This window comes from Suncus etruscus, chromosome 8, assembly GCF_024139225.1.
Source record: "Suncus etruscus isolate mSunEtr1 chromosome 8, mSunEtr1.pri.cur, whole genome shotgun sequence".
In the NCBI taxonomy this organism is placed as follows: domain Eukaryota; kingdom Metazoa; phylum Chordata; class Mammalia; order Eulipotyphla; family Soricidae; genus Suncus; species Suncus etruscus.
Window position 1 is genome coordinate 51659477 of NC_064855.1, and position 20573 is coordinate 51680049.

Consider the following 20573-nt stretch of genomic DNA (forward strand, 5'->3'; position numbering starts at 1 on the left):
AATCTAATTATACCTATATATATATTTGAAGTGAATACAAATGTAAAAATAGATGTTAGATATTTGGTATTTAATTTTAGTCATTCAATTTATAAAATTTGTTCTCCTGAAAAGTTTTGCTTTAATTAAATATCAGAATGATTTTAAAATATATTATTTTGTGTTTCAATTTTACATTGTATTTTCATTTAATTTTAATGATTTCTTTTTCTTGTATTTTTTTGGTCTGTGTTTGTTTTGTCTGATGCATGTCCAGGGTTCTAAGGTTAGTATTACCTCAGTATTTTTTAGGTTTTAAGTTTAAAATTTTATTTCTTTGCTTGTTTATAAAATTTTTGACTTGATTATTATTTGAGTTTCCATATCATCTTTAAATTAATGTATTTGATATATTTAGAAAGTTCTATAAAATATTTTTCTTAACAGTTAATGTAAGCATTCATAATATTGATACTGAACTAGGACAATAACATAAAATTCTATTTTAATTGTTTGTACAATCAGCTGTTATCTGGTCCTAATGAAATGAAATTGAATGTAATATCCATGGTGGCAGAATATAGTAATAATAATTTTGATCTAAGTTTTAAACCTGTTCTCTGATATTATACATTTCATCATATTTATAAATCAGTTTTAGTCAGTATAAGTTACAGTTTTATAGGTATAGTTTTTAAATTTTTTTAAGTTGCTACATTTAATAGTTGTTTGTAATTTTTATACGTAACTCATCTAAAATTAAGAACACATTTCATGTCTTATAACCCAACTACAAAATAAGGCGAATAAAACTAACAAAATAGGGTATAGGTCTTAAAATTTTATAGAATGTCTTTCATATTAGTTATAATATTCAAAATATAAAAATTTGAAAGTCTGTTACATTATTTGAAAGATATAAATAATGACAAATTCTTATTCTATTATAAAATACATTGATAATATAAGACATATATATTTATAATATTGTGTTATTGTCATTGATTTCTAGTTCATGTTATGAAAAAATGCCTTTAACAGTTATAGTGTATGGATTTTGTATTTTAACACAATTAGTCATTGCGTTAGAACATGGATAGTGAAGTGTCATAATTGTAAATCAGCAATTGAACACGAATTTTGATCATATCCAATGCAACTACCATTTTGATATTAAAAAGGGAGAGAAATTGCTACATTTTATACTATTTGAATTGTTTCTTTTTATAAGGCTGTGTTATTATATACTCATACATCTATAAAACCTATCATTTTATTTTGTATGAATAAAAAGTGTTTTGTTTATTTATTAATTTTTATTTTTGGGTCACATACGCTCAGGGGTTACTCCAGACTATGCACTCAGAAATTGGTCCTGGCTTGCGAACCATATGGGACAGTGGGGATGGAACCCAGGATCATTATGAGTCCTGGGTTAGCTGTGTGCAAGGCTACCACCCTACCGCTGTGCTATCATGCCAGCCCCAAAAAGTGTTTTATTTTTATACAGAAGAAAATATATATTTTGGTTTTTTGGGCCACACCTGGTGATGCTCAGGGGTTACTCCTGACTGTGCCCTCAGAAATTGCTCCCAGTGAATCGCAGCTAATGTGTGCAAGACAGATGCCTTACCGCTTGCGTCACTGCTCTGGCCCCTTCAGAAAAGTATTTTTTACTTACATTTCCATGTTCATTTGGCAGGAAGACAGTTATGTAATGAGTATTAATAATGTCAAAATGGAGCATTAAGTAGGAGCTAATGATTATCAGATATTTCCTTGTTATTTACTAGATTGTACACTTTATCAGAAAATTTTAATGTATTTATTTGTAAATCATTTATTTTCTCTGGGTGTTGAGGCAATTTAAAAATAAGCATACTCATAATGAGCCAAAAATTTATGTTAAATTAATACATCATGTAAAATAAAATGAGAAAATACTGCCATGAATATAAAGTAAAAAGATCGATAAACTATAAACATTTGTAACATTCCCCTTAAAGCAGAAAGCTATTTTAGTATAGCAAAATTTTAGTGAATTATGTTCTCATCAATCTTGAATGTTCTTTTTCGTATTGAGTGACATCTGTGGAGGAATTAATAATCTTTTTGATGATTTTCACCTTGGAGTTATAATGTACATGTAACTGATATTTTCAGCTTATTCTGAAATGCATAAGATGTTATAATATACTCTAATTTGATTGTTATCACATTTTGACACAAAATAACTTCAATTATGCATTCACAGAAAGAAAAATTTAAGTATATATTTTATACAGGAGAGTATGAGCTTTAAGTATAGCACTCTTCTATCTAATAAGACAAAATATATATTTTGTGAAGTTATTTCTAAATATATTTGTGAAATGATCCTTCATGTAGAATATAGGTTTTACTTACAAATAATTCTGTACAGCTAAAACTGACTTTAAAAATAGTGTTTTCTGATATTACAGTGGATAGTGTATTTGCCTTGCATGCAGTCAACCTAGATTTGATCCCCAGCACCCTATGTGGTCACATACATATGAACACAAGACATGTCCTTTGTTAGGAATAATGCATAGAAAAACTGAATTTGAAAATTTTTGTCATGTATACATTTTTTATATTTTTGAATATTTTGTTTTAGAATCTCTCTTTTTTTTTTTTAAGACGGAGTTGGAAAATATTGAAGTAACACAAGGCATGTCAGCTGAGACAGCCGTGACTTTCCTCAGTCGATTGATGGCGATGGTCGATGTGCTTGTTTTTGCCAGCTCTTTAAACTTTAGTGAGATAGAAGCTGAAAAAAACATGTCTTCAGGAGGGTTAATGCGACAGTGCCTGAGGCTAGGTAAGTTCTTTAATGGTGAGCAATTAACTCAGATTGGTTTTATACTGATTTATGGTGAATAAAGTATTAATGCTTCAAGGTTATTTAATATAGAGGATCTTTAATTTTTAAAAATTACCAAAATTATAGGATCTTCTTATGATACATTTTAATACATTTCATCACCTTTAATGGCTATGATTTAAAATAGCATAAAGTATATTTTAATTGTTTCCAACTGAAGTTATGTAGCAGTTTTCATTTAAGCAAATTTAAATACTAATTCATTTCTAAATTCTTTTTAGTAAAGTAATACTGGCAGTAGTTGTTCTGGTCCTTTACAACATATTAAAAAATAAATAGCATTTTAAATTCTAAATTTTGATCTTTGTCTTAGGTGAACTAAGAAACATTACTTGTTTTACAACGATCTTGTATTGCAAGGAAAATTTAACATGAAAGTCTTTAGTGTGGTTGAGCTCTTAAGATGGGAATCATTCCTATCTTTTCTTAAATTAAGGAAGAATTATTTATATTTAGACTTTATAAGAGACCTCTTTGTAATTGCCTTGGAACAGGAACATAATGTAAGAAAATAATGCAAGAAGTTAAATTCCTTTTTTTTTTTATTGTTTGGACCACACCTGGCAGTATTCAGGGGTTACTCCTGGCTCTGCGCTCAGAAATCACTCCTGGCAGTCTCTGGGGACCATATGCAATGCCTGGGACCAAACCATATTTGGTCCTGGGTCAGTGGCTTGCAAGGCAAACACTTTCCACTCCAGCCCTAGAGTAAAATTCTTGATTTTTTTTATCTATAATTTTTTAAGTCGTGTAAAATCTGCATGTATAGTCTCAATAAACAATTTGTTTTTGTGATGAGAAAGGAATAAACTCTTATTTAAGGATGGTAGAATCTACTTTCAGTTTCTTGAAATTTTGCTCCCTACCAAATAGGTGTTGTTTATAATGGAAGTATATTCATACAACATAAAATTAACCATTTTAAAGGGAACGTGTTAGAAATATGAAGTACATTTATTATGTTGTACAACCACATTCTCTCTGATTCCAGAATATTCCTCACTGCCTCAAAAAGATCGATGTATACAGCAGCCATATTCTCTCCCACCATAGACCCTGATTGAGTCCCCTCTGCCTTTTTGTCTGGGGAATGCCCTATTCTTGATATCTCTAATCCATGGACCCACACTCTGGTCTCTCTTTTAGTAAGAGAGAATGATGATTTTCTACAAGGTCTCCAGGCCTCCCTCTTTTATGACTAATATTCCATTCTGTGGCTCATCTCATTGTAAATTTTGAGTGGTTCCTACTCCTGGCAACTGTGAACAGTGCTGCTCTGAGCATGAGTGTGTGTAGAGTACATTTATATAAAGGAGTTGAGTTATGGGTCATAAGTATGGAGAAGTTCCTGAAAGTACAAGAGCTAAAATTTAGCATCAGACAATTCCATCAGACTGTGACTTTGGGCAAACCATATGTCTGTCTATCTGGACTCCGAGATAATGAAATAAAGATCATAACTTCCATCCTACCTCCAATTTTTGATAACAATTATGGTAGGTTACAGAAAAATATTTTTTCCACTTTCAACTTTCTGGATTTTTTCTAAACAATCATTTTAATTCAGACGTCACCCAAGTTTCCTCCTTTACTAGAATCATTGTGTGAACTTTTAAATGCCTTGTATCTCTAATATTCCTAATAACATGTTGAAGGTTTGCGTTAGTGTTATGGCAATGACATTAAAATCATTTGAGTCTTTTCATGTGATCCCAGGGTACAATCTCCTTTGAGAAACTGTCCTAGTGGACAGATTCTCTGCAGGGATAACAGCCACATCCTTTGAGTGCTTGTCTTCCTTAAAGATTGGCTGCTGTCATTCAGGAGAGAAGAAGTCATGAAATTTTCTTATACATGGATGGACATGGAATCTTTTATGCTAAGTGAAATAAGTTAGAGGGAGAGAGATAGATGCAAAATAGTCTCCTTCATCTATGGGTTTTAAGATAAATAAAAGACATTTTTGCAGTAATTCTCAGAGTCAAAAAGAGGAGGGCTGAAAGGTCCAGCTCACGACATGAAGCTCACTATAAAGAGTGATCAGTGCAGTTAGAGAAATAACTACATTGAAAACTACCATAAGAATGTGAATGAATGAGGGAAGTAGAAAGCCTGTCTAGAGTACAGGCGGGGGTGGGCTGGGGAGAAGGGAGATTTGGGACATTGGGGATGGGAATGCTGCACTAGTGAAGGGGGGTGTTCTTTACATGACTGAAACCCAACTATAATCATATTTGTAATCAAGGTATTTTAATAAAGATATTAATAAAAAAAGGATTGGCTGTGGTAAGCAGGTATTTCATATACATTCTCAGTGAGAAGTTTACCATGTAGAGATTCTTCTAATTTTTGAGGAACATGGGGCAGTGTGGGACATCATATATTCCCACTATTTAACAAAACCAGATTGAACATCATTAGGGAGACTGAAAATGTCTTAAACTCTTACAGCCAGTATTTATTTGGTCATCCTAAACTTTTATTTAAAATATATAATCAAAATATTTACCATTGAATTAGTTTTATCCTAATAATTTTTGTCCAATTTAGGGTATTTTTTTGGGTGAAGGTGGGAGTTCCCAAGCTGTTCTCAGGGATCTTAGATGCTATTTCTGGTGATTATAAGCCAATGAGCAGTATATTTTGAATGCCTGTACATAATTTTGTACGTATTTATGGATTTAGTGGAAGGAATTGGAGGAAGGGGAAAGAACAAACTAGCAACTTTATTCAATGCATTAAAGTCAATACTTTTTACTGTTGTGCTTTTGATTTTTTAAATAGTTTGTTGTGTTGCTGTGAGAAACTGTTTAGAATGTCGACAGAGACAGAGAGACAGAGGGAATAAATCTTCTCATGGAAGCAGTAAACCACAAGAAGCTTCCCAAAGTGGGACTGCCAGCACAGCTTCAAAGGTAACTGAGCATTTTCTGTCATAAATAAATCATTTTATGTTTATGAGAATAAAGCAACATTGCTATGACTTAAGGAGCAAGAGCTTGGTAATTGATATCTGGGCTGTTGCTTCTCTTTATAATAGAATACATAATTTATGTAGTTTTAAAGCCTTTAGTTTATTAAATGATGTCAAGTTATTCAACAGGCAATGACATTTCTGTTTTAAGTTTATATATGGTTTTAATTACTGTTAGCAGGTATGTGAATTTTTATAGTTTAATGTATAATCATGCTTTTTTGTTGTTGTTCTTTTTGGGTTACACCCGGCAGCGCTCAGGGGTTACTCCTGGTTCTAAGCTCAGAAATCGTCCCTAGGAGACCAAGGGGACCATATGGGATGCCAGGATTTGAACCACCGTCCTTCTGCATGCAAGGCATGCCTTGCTGCTTTGCTATCTCTCCAGCTCAATCATGCTCTTTTTTTTAAGTGGATACTATGCCTTTACCAATAGAAAATCCCAATATATTTAACTATATGGAGTGCCAATTTGATGAGCAGTGTAGAGTGTACATTTTAGAGTGTACATTAGTCTTTATCCTAAAACAGCTCTTTATGCAGCTGTTGGCATTATTCTTGTAGATGTCAGTCATCAGAATTTTTGTTTTAACCTTCAGGCTTTTCATATAGATTGTATTTTCTTGAAATGCATATTACTTACATTTTTGTGCCTGCTAAAGTATTCACTTCTTGCTTTATCTTAAGTACTATTCTCTGAGGAGGAATTTTTCTTCCATCTTTCAGACATGAAGCTGAGGGTTTCTCTTTTTGCTATTTTCATATTGCTTACTTTCATATTGCATATTCTCTTATTGCTTACTAATACTTTAATAAGATATTTTATATGAGCATAGTGGTTTTCTGCTCCCTGTTAGGTATGAAGAAGTTAATTTATTTAAAGATTTACAGACCTCACACTTAATTTTTTTCTGGGCCTTCCAAACAGTGTGTAGGAGTTCCCAGGGTCACTCCTAATGAAACTCAGTGAACAAAGTTAGGCTTACTCTACTCTTCTCCATATATGTATGTGTGTGTGTGGGGGGCACAGTGTGGGGAAGCAGGTTGCTGAACCGTGTGGGGGAGGCATTGGCTGGGGGGGTCAGGTTGCTGAACCATATCAATCAAGTGGGTCCTGGATCTGAACCCAATTTTCTGAAGTTCAAAATCAGTTTTCTATCACAATTTTTAGCTACAAAAAAAAGTAACTATATTGACAACGATATCAAACAGTGAGAAATAAAAGTGAAAAGACTAGAAAACAGAATATTGTAAGAATGTTGTTAGTAATGAATGTTGATAGTAGTGGATGAGGTAGTTGATCAGTTTAATAACTAGAATAAGAATATCATAAATTATTACTGTATAAATTTCAATATTTATTTTTTTTATAACTGTCAGTTGCCATTATTTTTTTAGACTCCATTAGAAAATGTTCCAGGTAACCTTTCTCCTATTAAGGATCCTGATCGACTTCTTCAAGATGTTGATATCAATCGCCTTCGTGCTGTTGTTTTTAGGGATGTGGTGAGTTTGACTAATTGACTTTTTATAAAAATCTCACACTGTCATTTGTGTAAAATAATTTAAATTTTATAAGAATATTTAAGTTTACACCTGATGTCCCAGGGTGAGGATTCTTGAGTATATATGACTCTTGACTTCTCTGAAAGTGAATTTTTGAAAGCATATTTTCTTAATGATGTGAAATTTTTTTTGTTTTGTTTTGTTTTGGGTCACACCCAGAAGTGCTCAGGGGTCACCATGGCTCTGTGCTCAGAAATTGCTCCTCGCAGGCATGGGGGACCACATTGGATGCTGGGATTCGAACCACTGTCCTTTTGCATGCAAGACAAACGCCCTACCTCCATGCTATCTCTCCGGCCCAATGATGTGAAATCTTTATGTAATTTGTCAGTAGTATACTAAGAATAGAGAGTTTTGAAAAATAATAGTTTACTTTTTCTGAACTTTCCTGTATTTTACACTTTTTATTTCATCTCAAGATACTGACTACTTTGTCATTACATGTTTTTATACTATTGACAGAATGCTTTAACTAAAGTGTTACTGGCAATAATTTTAGGGCAAAAATTTAGTTTTAATGAAGAATACACATTTAAAATTTATACAGATCTATGGAAATTTGAATGAGGTAGTTTAATAAAAGCTTGATGAGAAGATAGCATAAGCAGATCATTTCATGAATCCAACCTACCAATCAAAGCTAATAAAAATAGGATCAGCTGATCTTTTTACAAATTTTAAAGAAACATGAAGTGATCCATAGCAGTCTTCATATTGTAATCCAAATATGGTTAATATTTACCAGTTACTTTGGTGTGTTTTACTTATTTTAGTTGATAATTTATGAAAGATGTTATTGAATAAAATTTACATTGAAAAATAAGTTGATTGCTTCATGATTTAGAGTTATTAAATACATTTAAATAACATAGCATAATACTTAATTGTAATAATGCATAGCTGATAATACTTAATTGTCATAATACATAGCCGTATATGAGAGAAAAAGTGGTCACTCATTTATCACTTATTATAAGTCACTAATAAAAATATATCAGAAAAATGATAGCATTCCTAAAATGAAGAGAAAAACATAAAAGAATCCTATTGCCATTATTCAAATGAATATATATGAGAGAACAATATTGTTAAATAAATGAAAAATTTAAATAATTGCTTTATCAAGGTGTATTGAAATATGCTTTTATTTATAGGAATATAACTTGTATAACTATTTATTCAGCAATGTTTATTAAATTGATTACAAATGTTGTTCTGTGACCTATTTTTTGAACTCAGAGTTATTTATCTAAGTACTGTTCAGACACATTTTCTGGAAATTGTACATGTGCAACAGTAGACTTAATATAGCACAGTATATTCAATCAAAAGAATACCATGAAGTCAAAAAGAAGAGAAAGAGAAAAAGAGAGAGAAAGAGTGAATTAAAATGATTGCTTTAGAAGCAAGTGGGGGCAGGGGGGTGGGAGGGTGAGAGGGAAACTGTTGACATTGATGGTAGAAAATGTGTACTGTGAAGGTTGATATACATTGTATGACTGTAACTCAATCATGAACAACTTTATTTGTGGGAAAAAAAAACCTGTAATATGAACAACCTGGTAATCATGGTTTTTAAATAAAATAAACTGAGAATAAAAAAGAAATTCAGCAATGAAAAAAGAATAACATTAAGCCATTAAAGTTTGGTTTTGGAGGGAAATTAGGAAGATGATAAAATGACCATTGGGGCTGGAGTGGTAGCACAGTGGATAGGGTGTTTGATTTGCATGTGACCAACCTAGGACAGACCCAGGACAGATGCCAGATCCAACCCTGGCATCCCAGGAGAGATTTCTGAACACAGAACCAGGAGTAGCTCTGAACACCACTGGATGTGGCAAAACAGACCAAAAAAATGACCATTATATACTTCAAATATAAAGAGCATAAAACATATATATATGCACATATATATGACACAAATGTTGCATCTCTGTGGAAGTTCAATATGAATATGTGAACCTTTTTTTTACAGAGGCTAAAAGATAACATGAGATTATAGTAGTAATTATTTCTATATGAGTAATTTTTCCTTTGTCCAATTATAATTGATATATTTTAAATTTTATATAATACTATATTGTTTCCATAATTAATAGAGATATTTTAAAGGAAATTCATGGTGGTACATAATATGGCATAAAATGTAACTAATCTGAGATTCTATTTACATTTTTAAAAAGTCACTAATCATGTCTGATTAAAATAGAAAAATATTTTTCTTAAATATGTGTTCAGTTGGAAATACTTGTCAGCTACATACAAAAATAGTGAACTCAGACCTCTCTTTAATGCTTTGCACAAAAGTCAAATCAAGATAGATTAAATATTTTTTTTTTTGGGAGGGGTGTTGGGTCACACCCAGCAGCGCTCAGTAATCCGGGTTACTCCTGGCTTTACGCTCAGAAATCTTCCCCTGGCAGGCACAGGAGACCATATGGGATGCCAGGATTTGAACCACTGTCCTTCTGCATGAAAGGCAAACGCCTTACCTCCATGCTATCTCTCCAGCCCCAGATTAAATATCTTGATGTCAGACCTAAAACCATAAGGTACATAGAGGCATATATAGGCATTATGACATTGAAGCCAAAAGCGCCTTGAAGGATGAAACCCCATTTACCAAGCAAGTGGAAGCAAAAATAAATGGGAAAACATTAAACTATGAAGCTTCTACACTTCTACATTAATAGGAAACAAAGACTACTCACAGAATAAGAGAAATTATTCATCTAGTACACTTGTTATGAGGCATTAATATATGAGGTATATATAATTTATTTTTTTTATATTTTATTTAAACACCTTGATTACATACATGATTGTGTTTGGGTTTCAGTCATGTAAAGAACACCACCCATCACCAGTGCAACATTCCCATCACCAATGTCCCAAATCTCCCTCCTCCCCACCCGACCCCCACCTGTACTCTAAACAGGCTTTCCATTTCCCTCATACATTCTCATTATTAGGACAGTTCAAAATGTAGTTATTTCTATAACTAAACTCATCACTCTTTGTGGTGAGCTTCCTGAGGTGAGCTGGAACTTCCAGCTCTTTTCTTTTTCGTGTCTGAAAATTATTATTGCAAGAATGTCTTTCATTTTTCTTAAAACCCATAGATAATTTATTTAATCAGAATTAATTAATCTAGTAGAGCTTAACAAGAAAAAAGTATCTAACCCGAGATAACATCTCACACCACTGAGAATTGGCACAGCACAAAGAACAAGAACAACCTGTGCTGGTGGGGATGCTGGGAGAAAGGGACACTCATTCATTGCTGGTGGGAATGTCAGCTGGTCATGCCTTTTTAGAAAACAATATTTTCTTTCTTTTTTTTTTTCCCGTTTTTGGGCCACACCCGGCGGTGCTCAGGGGTTACTCCTGGCTATCTGCTCAGAAATAGTTTCTGGCAGGCACGGGGGACCATATGGGACACCGGGATTCGAACCAACCACCTTAGGTCCTAGATCGGCTGCTTGCAAGGCAAAGGCCACTGTGCCATCTCTCCAGGCCCTAGAAAACAATATTAGTAGTCCTCAAAACATTAGAATATGATCCAGCAATACTACTTCTAGGAATATAACTTACAACCCAAATCACAATGCAGAAAAGCCCTCTGCATTTCTATGTTCATTGCAGCACTATTCAGAATAGCCATAATCTGGAAATTGTACAGGTGCCAAAGAATAGAGTAGTGGCTAAAGAAAAAAAAATGGTGGAATTTTGTCATTAGGAAAAATGAAATTATGAATTTGTTCATGTAAGTATGGATATGGAAAGTATTATGCAGAGTGATATGAGTCAAAGAGATAGAGGTAGACATAGAATAGCCACTTATTTGTGAGTTATAAAAAATGATAGTGTGATATCCAGAGACAATGTAGATGAAGGCTGGTCCATGGTAAATTTTGGCACAAATAGCGGAGTACAGTTACGGCAGAGTAGGGACCACAATGACAGTGATAGTTGGAACTGACCACTGGAAAAGAACTGGGTGCTGAAAGGAGTAGACTGCTATTCTTTTTTTTTAATAATTATCTTTATTTAAACACCGTGATTACAAACATGATTATAGTTGTATGATTACAGTCATGTAAAGAACACCCCCCTTCACCAGTGCAACATTCCCACCACCAATTTCCCAGATCTCCCTCCTCCCCACCCCCTACACCTGTACTCGAGACAGGCTTTTTACTTCCCTCATTCATTCACATTGTTATGATAGTTTTCAGTGTAGTCTTCTCTCCAACTACACTCATCACTCTATGTGATGAGCTTCATGTCATGATCTAGACTGCTATTCTTATACCTCTTCAGGAATATTGTGAACCACAGTATCTAACAGAAGAAATGAAGAGGGAGGAAGGGAGAGAGACAGACAGAGATAGAGAGGAGAAAGAGGATAAAAATGTCTGGCAGGCAGTAGAGAGGGTCCTGGGTGAGGAGGACAGGAGGGAAACTGAAGACTTTGTTGGGGGAATGTCCCCTCCACCAGTGAATGGATATGGTGGTGGTGAAGGGATGTTAATAGGTTTTATGACTGAAACTCAATGATAAGCTACATTTTAACTGTGAATAAAATCTTATCTGTATTATGTTCAACCTTGTGACCTTGGTGTTTAAATAATTTTAAAATACTGTATATATTGAGGGGCTGAAGAGACAGTACAGTGAATAGGGAGCTTGCCTTGCACAAGACTGAGCCGGGTTCAATACCCAGTATCACATATGGTCCCCTGATCATTGCCAACTATAGTTCCTAGAGAAAAGCCAAGAGTAACCCCTGAACATTGCCAGGTATACCCTTCCTCTCCCCACTAAAAATTATGTTGAATACAAGTATATTTTTTAGGTGCTGGTATTTGACTGAGCATTAGGACACTTGCCTTAAAATCAAGGATTTCTGGATTCTTTTCTGGGACTGCAGTAATATGTTAGTGAACATTATCTATGAAACATTAATATTTATGATTATGAAAAAATGGATTTTATAGATACTTCAATATAAATTTTTTATTAACAATATTTTTAAAATTTTAAGTCATGTAAACTTGGTAGTATTTTGAAATTAATTTAGATGTTTTAAGAGCTATATTTATCTTTTGATGCTTTTACTGGCATTTTGGCCTCTGTTTCTAAGACTAAAATGAAATGTTTTGAAGATATAGCAGTTATTATTTTCCTATATCATGTATACATGTATACAAATTTTATGTTGAATTTTTATATGAGTACATATTATTGTATATTGTGGAACATGAATGTTGACATGTATATTAATAGGATATATGTATTCTTTAATATGTACTACATAAACATATGCATATTTTTATATAGATACCTATACATTCATGTTTTATGTATACAGATCACATTATTAATTAATAGAATAGCCACCTGCTGACCAACTGAACTTTGTCAATTTTTTTTTTTTTTTTTTGCTGTTTTACTTTTTTGTGGGAAGGATTGGACCAGACCTAGAAGAGGTCAAGGTTTACTCATGGTATTATGCTTAGGAATTATTGTTGCAGATGAAGGGATCATTTAGGGTGCAAGGCTATCACCTTGGTTGTCTTGTTCAAGGCAAACCTCATACCCCCTGTACTAATTCTCTGGCTCCTGGTGTTATACTGTTTTATGTTTATAATATTCTGATAAAGTCTATCATTATTTCTGGGTTTTGTTTTGTTTTTGTTTTGGGCCATACCCAGTGGTGCTCAGGGACTACTCAGCTCTGTGCTCATAAATCAATACTGGTGGGTTCAGGGCACTGTATAAGTTGCTGGGAATCAAACCTGGTTATGCTGCAATGTAAGGCAGCATATGTAAGGCAAATATACACACTGTACTAACTTATACTTTGACCCCTGCCACATTTTTTTTAATTTAGAAATAAAGGATTGTCATTACATATGGACATCTTAGTCTTGTTCATACAGAAAAACAATGAATATTAGTGTTAGTGGGGAAGTTAATGTGGTGAAGAAGGGTGGAATATATGATAAAAATCAATGAAAACCTTCCTTTTCCTATTCTCTTACTTTTCTGCCATGAGTTCACTTCTGACTAAAAGTCATACTTATTCATATAGATGAAGAGTTGCATGCCATATTTTTTAAATTTAATGTTATCTTTAAGCACCTTGATTACAAACAATTGATTGTAGTTGGGTTTCAGTCATAAAAAGAACACCTCCCTTTCACCAGAGTAACATTTCATCACCAATGTCTGCAATCTCCCCACCCCCACCCCATTTGAGACAGGCACTCTACTTCTGTCACTCATTGGCATTCTCACCATAGTTCAGTGTAGTTATTTCTCTAACTGCAGTCACCACTTTTTGTGGTGAGCCAGTCCTTACAGTTTTCATTAAGGATCCTAATGGAGCCTTGGATATTGGCAGACAATTTTTCTTTTATCTTTGTACATTTATTTGTGTATAAATTATTGCTTGAAATTTTCATATGTTACAATATATTTAATTTTAAGCTTGAATGAAATGAATTTTTTTTTGGTTTTTTTTTTTTGGCCACACCCAGCGGTGCTCAGGGGTCACTCCTGGCTGTCTGCTCAGAAATAGCTCCTGGCAGGCACGGGGGACCATATGGGACACCGGGATTCGAACTAACCACCTTTGGTCCTGGATCGGCTGCTTGCAAGGCAAACACTGCTGTGCTATCTCTCCGGGCCCATGAAATGAATTGTTGACTTCTTCCTTATTGACAGCCTCATTTCTACTCATGTACTATGTTAATATTGTTTATTCCAGTTGAATTAGTATTTTTTAATTTATAACATTTACATTCTATATTTTAATTTTTGACATTCTAACATTTAATATTCTAAGTTTTGTTTATTTTTGTCCACATCCAGAATTGCTCAGGGGGGTTATTCATGGTTCTATATTCAGAAGTTATCCCTGGCAGACTAAGGGATCCCAATGGAATGCTGGGTAATGAACCTGGGTCTGCTACATCAAGGCAAAAGTGCCCTACCCACTCTGTTTCCACCCGGGACCTGATATTCTTTATTTTTATGTTGACATTAAACTATTCTTGATAGCTTTTTTATCTTTATTTTATTAATGTATATATTGTAGAAAATAATGGTGAGGAAGACAATAAAATTTTGTGGCATATAAGAAAATTTCAGTATTCTTGGATTTTAATTATATGTTAATCTATAATAACAGATTTGGGGGAATATTTTATGTCTAGTTAAAGGATACTTACTTCATGACAGTATATACTAAATAAATTTTGTATGTAGTTACATTTTCTTTCCATTAAGAAAATGACAATAGAATGACAGGAGCAATAGGACAGCAGGTAGTGCACTTGCCTGGCATGCTGCCAACGCAGGTTTTATTTCTGGCATCTCATATGGTTCCCTGAGCCCACCAGAGGTGATTCCTGAGTGCAAAGCTAGGAGTGACCCATGAGCACCACCAGGTATGACCAAAAAACAAAATAAAGCAAAACAAAAGATAGGAAGAGTTGTGCTTATACTTGAAGAACTTATCCTTTAATTATTTTTAATTTTAAACTGCCTTTTATTTTATGCAGGATGATAGCAAGCAGGCACAATTCTTAGCTCTAGCTGTTGTTTACTTCATTTCGGTTCTGATGGTTTCAAAGTATCGTGACATATTAGAACCCCAGAGAGAAACTGCAAGAACTGGAAGCCAAGCAGGTAGAAACATCAGACAAGAAATAAATTCACCAACAAGTACTGGTAAATTTTTTTAATTATTTACTTTTTTCTTATTCTTAATTTTTCATTTTAATATCTAAAATATTTCTATTTGTCGCCACATCAAATCTTAATAAGTGCTATAGAAATACCTGTTTATTTAATTCTGAAAAAAGTACAAATGTTTCTAATTTGCTGAATTCTCAGTGTATCAGTGTATGTTTATTTTAAGGCTTCATATTTAATTTATAAGTGATGCTTTTACTTGAATTTTTACTATTTGTAAATATAAAAAATTGTAATTCTTGTGATGTAATTGAAGACCACTTATAAGCAAAATTACACATTTTTATAGCCAAATTTAACAAAAACTTCCTCCTTTTTTCTTCCTCTCTCCATTCCCCTCTTTAATTTCCTTTCTTCTCTGTGCATGGTTATTTTACTATCAAAATATTTTAGTTGTAGATTGATAGATAAACATTCCAAATTTTATACTAATATTCTTCAATTAAAGTCAGACATGTGGAAAACTTGTTTTTATGGAAAAATAAACCATATAAGCATATATTCTCTCTCATCTATGGGAGCTACTATATTTCTTGCACCATGATCTTGGCCTTTCTGTTTGGAAATGATAAACGTATTTTCTGGCAACTAACAATTTTATATTATGGAATGCCTTCTATCAATAACATTTCCTGCCAGTTGTTTATATAAAAATTGTTTCTTTACTATAATGTAACCTTGATAACTCACGAGTTATTTTTTATACTCTGGATTTATAATTTAAATAATCTTGGCCTAAGGAAATGAATATGATATATAAATGATATATATAATGATATATATAATGAGTTATTTTTTATACTCTGGATATATAATTTAAATAATCTTGGCCTAAGGAAATGAATATGATATATAAATGATATATATATAATGATCATTTCAAAAAACTAAAGAAATTAGTGGTCAAATCTCTGCATTATGTTTTTGTAAGCACATCATATCTCATTGTGGTTTTCTTTATCCAGTAAATTATGGATGTTGTTTTATCCATGATGCATTGTTAGTCATGATATGCTTATTTTAATACGTAAATATATTATGTTATGTATGTTTTGCACTTTATTTTCAAATTGAACATTATCCTCATATTCTAATTTGTCTTAAACATATAAAGCACTTTTATTTTAAATGACTTTTCCATTTTAATGTATTTTTATATTTCATCTGTTTAAAATGAGCAATACTATTGTTGAACAGTCCTTACTTTTTATTTCTATGTATCTGTGTGATGTTCTTAAAGTTATTCCATACAACAAGCATTTTGTATTTCTTTTTTTTGTTTGTTTGTTTTTGGGCCACACCTGTTTGATGCTCAGGGGTTACTCCTGGCTATGCGCTCAGAAATCGCCCCTGGCTTGGCGGGACCATATGGGACGCCAGGGGATTGAACCGCGTTCCATCCTATGCTAGCGCTTGCAAGGCAGGCACCTTCCCGGCCCCACATTTTGTATTTCTTAACACATAACCTCTTTGCTTCCTACTGATATGTTGTCTTTATACTAGTATTGTTTGCATGTTGTAATAATAAAGACTTGTCATGCTCTGTAGTAGGTTGTGTTGCGATTGTTAGATGCTGGCTCAAATTTGATTCCATGATTTTCTTTACAGTTGTGGTCATACCATCTATCCCTCACCCAAGTTTGAACCATGGATTCCTTGCCAAGTTAATTCCTCAACAGAGCTTTGCCCACTCATTTTACAAAGGTAATATTGACCTCATTTCCTGGCCTCTTTGGATATTTTCTTCTCATTAATTGTTACACAAAATCTATAATGTAATGTTTTTAAACAAGTATGTATCTCTTGTTACCCAGAGATATATATTATTTTTTTCTGTATATTGAGAACAAAATATAATTCATTTTTGTTCTTTTATATTTAAGTATCATAATATTGAGACTGTCTAATAAAATGTATAATAAGCATAGTAGTGGCATTCATAAAAGACTAGCAGAGTGACACCTTGGTAATAAGACTAAATTATTTCTGAAATGAAGATATCTTTAGATTCTCAAAGAAAAACACTTAAAAATAAGCTTGGATAGCATCAAACTCTTCTAAGAATTACTTACAAAAGTAGAAGTTTAGAATTCCACTCCCTTTAAAAAAGCGCAAAAATTATTCACTAATTATTTTAAAATGTAGCTCATCAAGTAAATATGCTTAAACATGATCAAAGATGTGAAAATTGGGATAAAAGTGTGTGTGTGTGTTCTGTGCCTAACATAATAAATGGTTTTTGAGATTTTTTTCTTTTAAAGTTATTTTATGTTTGTTTAAGGTATTTTAAGTTATAGAAAATATCTAACCTTATATTTTAAATAATGGAGGAATTTAAAGAATAGATGGTTTTTTATTTACTTTTAGGGAGCTTTTCACTTCTTAAAATTTCTATTATTATAGCTTCGGTAACATGATTATAATAAATTAGCATTCCTTTGTTTTATGTGCACAGTTACTACTCTTCCCCATCACTAAATCTTCTATCAGTATTCTTATCTTTTTGTTTTTATGAGAGGAATTTGACATGAAAGAAAATGGAGGTGATATGGGACACCAGCAATATTGCTTAGCTACAACCAGGTAGTAACTGTAGGGACCTTATTAGTCCTATAGTGAGATGAAACTGATTTTGTCAATAGTAATAGTTTAGATCTGGTTTTTAAATTAGCCAATATCTCTTATTATTCATTTGTCCAACTTAATCCAATATTTTTACCAAAATATATTCAATAACACATTTGATTCACTTATGTATACTAAGAAATATAGGTCATGACGCTTTCAAAATAAACATCTATAAGTGTACATATAGGTTACATTAGAAGGGAACATTATTCTACAAAATTTTTACCCATTTTAACTAATCACTTGATTTTCTTTATACAATTCCTTAGATATTTATGAATTATGTATATGTAACTTCAAAATAATATATTAAATAGTTCTGATATTTTAACTAGATAATTTATTACTGGTTATAGATGTACCAAAAATGGGTATTAAATGATTTTTAAAGAAAAATATTGGATGGGCCAGAGAGATAGTATAGCCATAGGCTGTTTGCCTTGAATGTGGCCTACCTAGGACAGACCTGTGTTTGATTCCCAGCATCCCATATGGTCCCCTGAGCCTGCCAGGAATGATTTCTGAGCACAGAGCCAGGAGTAACTCCTGAGTGCCACCAGATCTGGCCCAAAAACAAAGAAACAAACAAACAAAAAACTCAAAACGGGGGAAATATTAGAGATGTATAAGAATTTCTCTTGGGTGGTTGATAGCTAGAACCAAGGGATAAAAAAGGAAAGTTTTTAGTTAACATTTATTTAGATCTAATTATAAATTCCTGTATTAAACTATTAGAATTTTTCTATGTCTATATTATAAAATTCAAAATCTTGGATGATCATAAAAGCAACAGATTGAGTACATGCTTTGCTTCTAAAGGCTTTGATTCAATCCTAGGCACAGCATGGTCCCTGGAGCAATCATGGGAGGACTTTTGAGCTCAACTGCATGTGGCCTCAAAACAAAACAAGAAGACAAAAATGAAATAGAATTTTGCTGATGGCTGTTGACAAAATGATATTTGTGTTTGGAGAATGATAGCTTTAATAGAATTATATTATTATGTACATGAATTTTATAAAAATTTTAGCTTCTTGGGGCTTGAGGGATAGTACAGAGAATACAGCAGGCAAACAACCTCTCAGCTAGCTGACTTTGGTTTGATCCCTACCACCACGGATTGTCACCTGTAACTGCCAGTAGTGGTCTATGAGTGCACATTTTGGAGTAAGCCCTGAGCATAACTTTTGTCAAATACAAAAAGAAAAACACTTTTTGTATGCTTTATTTTCCTTAATATGTAAAATATTGTATTAATAATACTGAATTTCAGTTGTGAATCATTTTGTTCTAAACCAGTTTTTTTATTTTTTCCATTTCAGAAACACCTGTTGCATTTCCAGACACCATTAAAGAAAAAGAAACACCAACTCCAGGTGAAGATATTCCAATAGAAAGTTCAATTCCTCATACTGATTCGGGAATTGGAGAGGAACAAGTGGCTAGCATCCTGAATGGGGCAGAATTAGAGCCTAGTGCAGGCCCAGATGCCATGAGTGAACTGTTATCTACTCTGTCTTCTGAAGTAAAAAAATCACAAGAAAGCTTAACTGAAAACCCCAGTGAAATATTGAAGCAAGCACCATCCATATCTAGCATTAGTCAAACCAAAGGCATCAATGTAAAGGAAATACTAAAAAGTCTCGTGGCTGCCCCAGTTGAAATTGCTGAATGTGGCCCTGAACCTATCCCATATCCAGATCCAGCATTAAAAAGAGAAGCGCAAGCTATTCTTCCTATGCAGTTTCATTCCTTTGATAGGTAGGTGCTGAATTTATTATTCTTAATGCTGTTAACATAGGAGGGTCTTGAAATTTGTATTCATTAAATATGTAGTTTATCACAAAGAATATCAAGGTTCTAGTTACAACTGACTACTCTTATAGTAAAGAGTTTTTTTGAAAACATGTAAATAAAATGCGTTTTGATATGATATATTGGATACATAATAAACATAGAACTGGAAATAGAGAGATATAGGTTATAATTCCAAATTGTCATAAAATTATTACAGTATATTTAGACAACACTTTTTAGGAGGTTTAACTCTTCTGTGTAAACATGTGTGAGACTATAAATGACAATTCTTTTAGTGTCTAATTTGGCTTAAAATTTCATTATAATATTATTTAAAAGTATACTAATTTTTAAATATTCTTCCATTATGTGGTGAATTTTTTGAGTTCAAGTAAAAGGGGACATTTTTTTATTTTTTTAAGTAATTTATTTTATTGAAACCATTATGTTTTACAAAGCTCTTTATATTTGGGTTTCAGACATACAATGAATTAGAGCCAGTCCCAATACCAGTGTCTATTTCTCTTCATCAATGTTCCCCAAATGCATCCCATACCACCCCATGCCCTCCAGCCTGCCAGTATAATGGGTCCATTTTAAGTTTAGCTGGTTAAAGTTTGGGTCTCTTGATTTCATTGTTGTTGCCTTTAGCTTGGGTATTTTTTAACACTACCAATACACCTGAGATCGCTTGGCCCCTAGCCCTCATCCTTTCATAATTGTGCTTCTCCTCTCCCACTCAGTTTCTTTCCTTCTCCTCACTATACTCTGGGGACAAGGGTATTTGAGAAAACTCCTATTTTGATCATTGTGTTTTTCTGTATTTATTCTAAATATACATATAAAAGATTCTGTACCTATCCTTCTGATATATTCATTTAACATAGTATCTTACAGTTCTATCCAAGCTGCTTCAAATTGCATGACTGCATCATTCAAAAGGGGACATTTTTAATT

General features: G+C 32.9%; 1 protein-coding gene across 2 annotated transcripts in view; it reads left to right on the plus strand.

Moving 5' to 3' along the window:
* NBEA (neurobeachin) overlaps positions 1-20573 on the plus strand; it is a 697365-nt gene that overhangs the window by 242393 nt on the left and 434399 nt on the right. For both annotated transcript variants that reach the window (XM_049778738.1, XM_049778739.1), the window contains 6 exons: positions 2641-2821; positions 5669-5799; positions 7257-7364; positions 14999-15167; positions 16800-16895; positions 19142-19580. In XM_049778738.1, the coding sequence (XP_049634695.1) occupies positions 2641-2821; positions 5669-5799; positions 7257-7364; positions 14999-15167; positions 16800-16895; positions 19142-19580 (1124 nt within the window). The remainder of the gene's footprint in view (positions 1-2640; positions 2822-5668; positions 5800-7256; positions 7365-14998; positions 15168-16799; positions 16896-19141; positions 19581-20573) is intronic.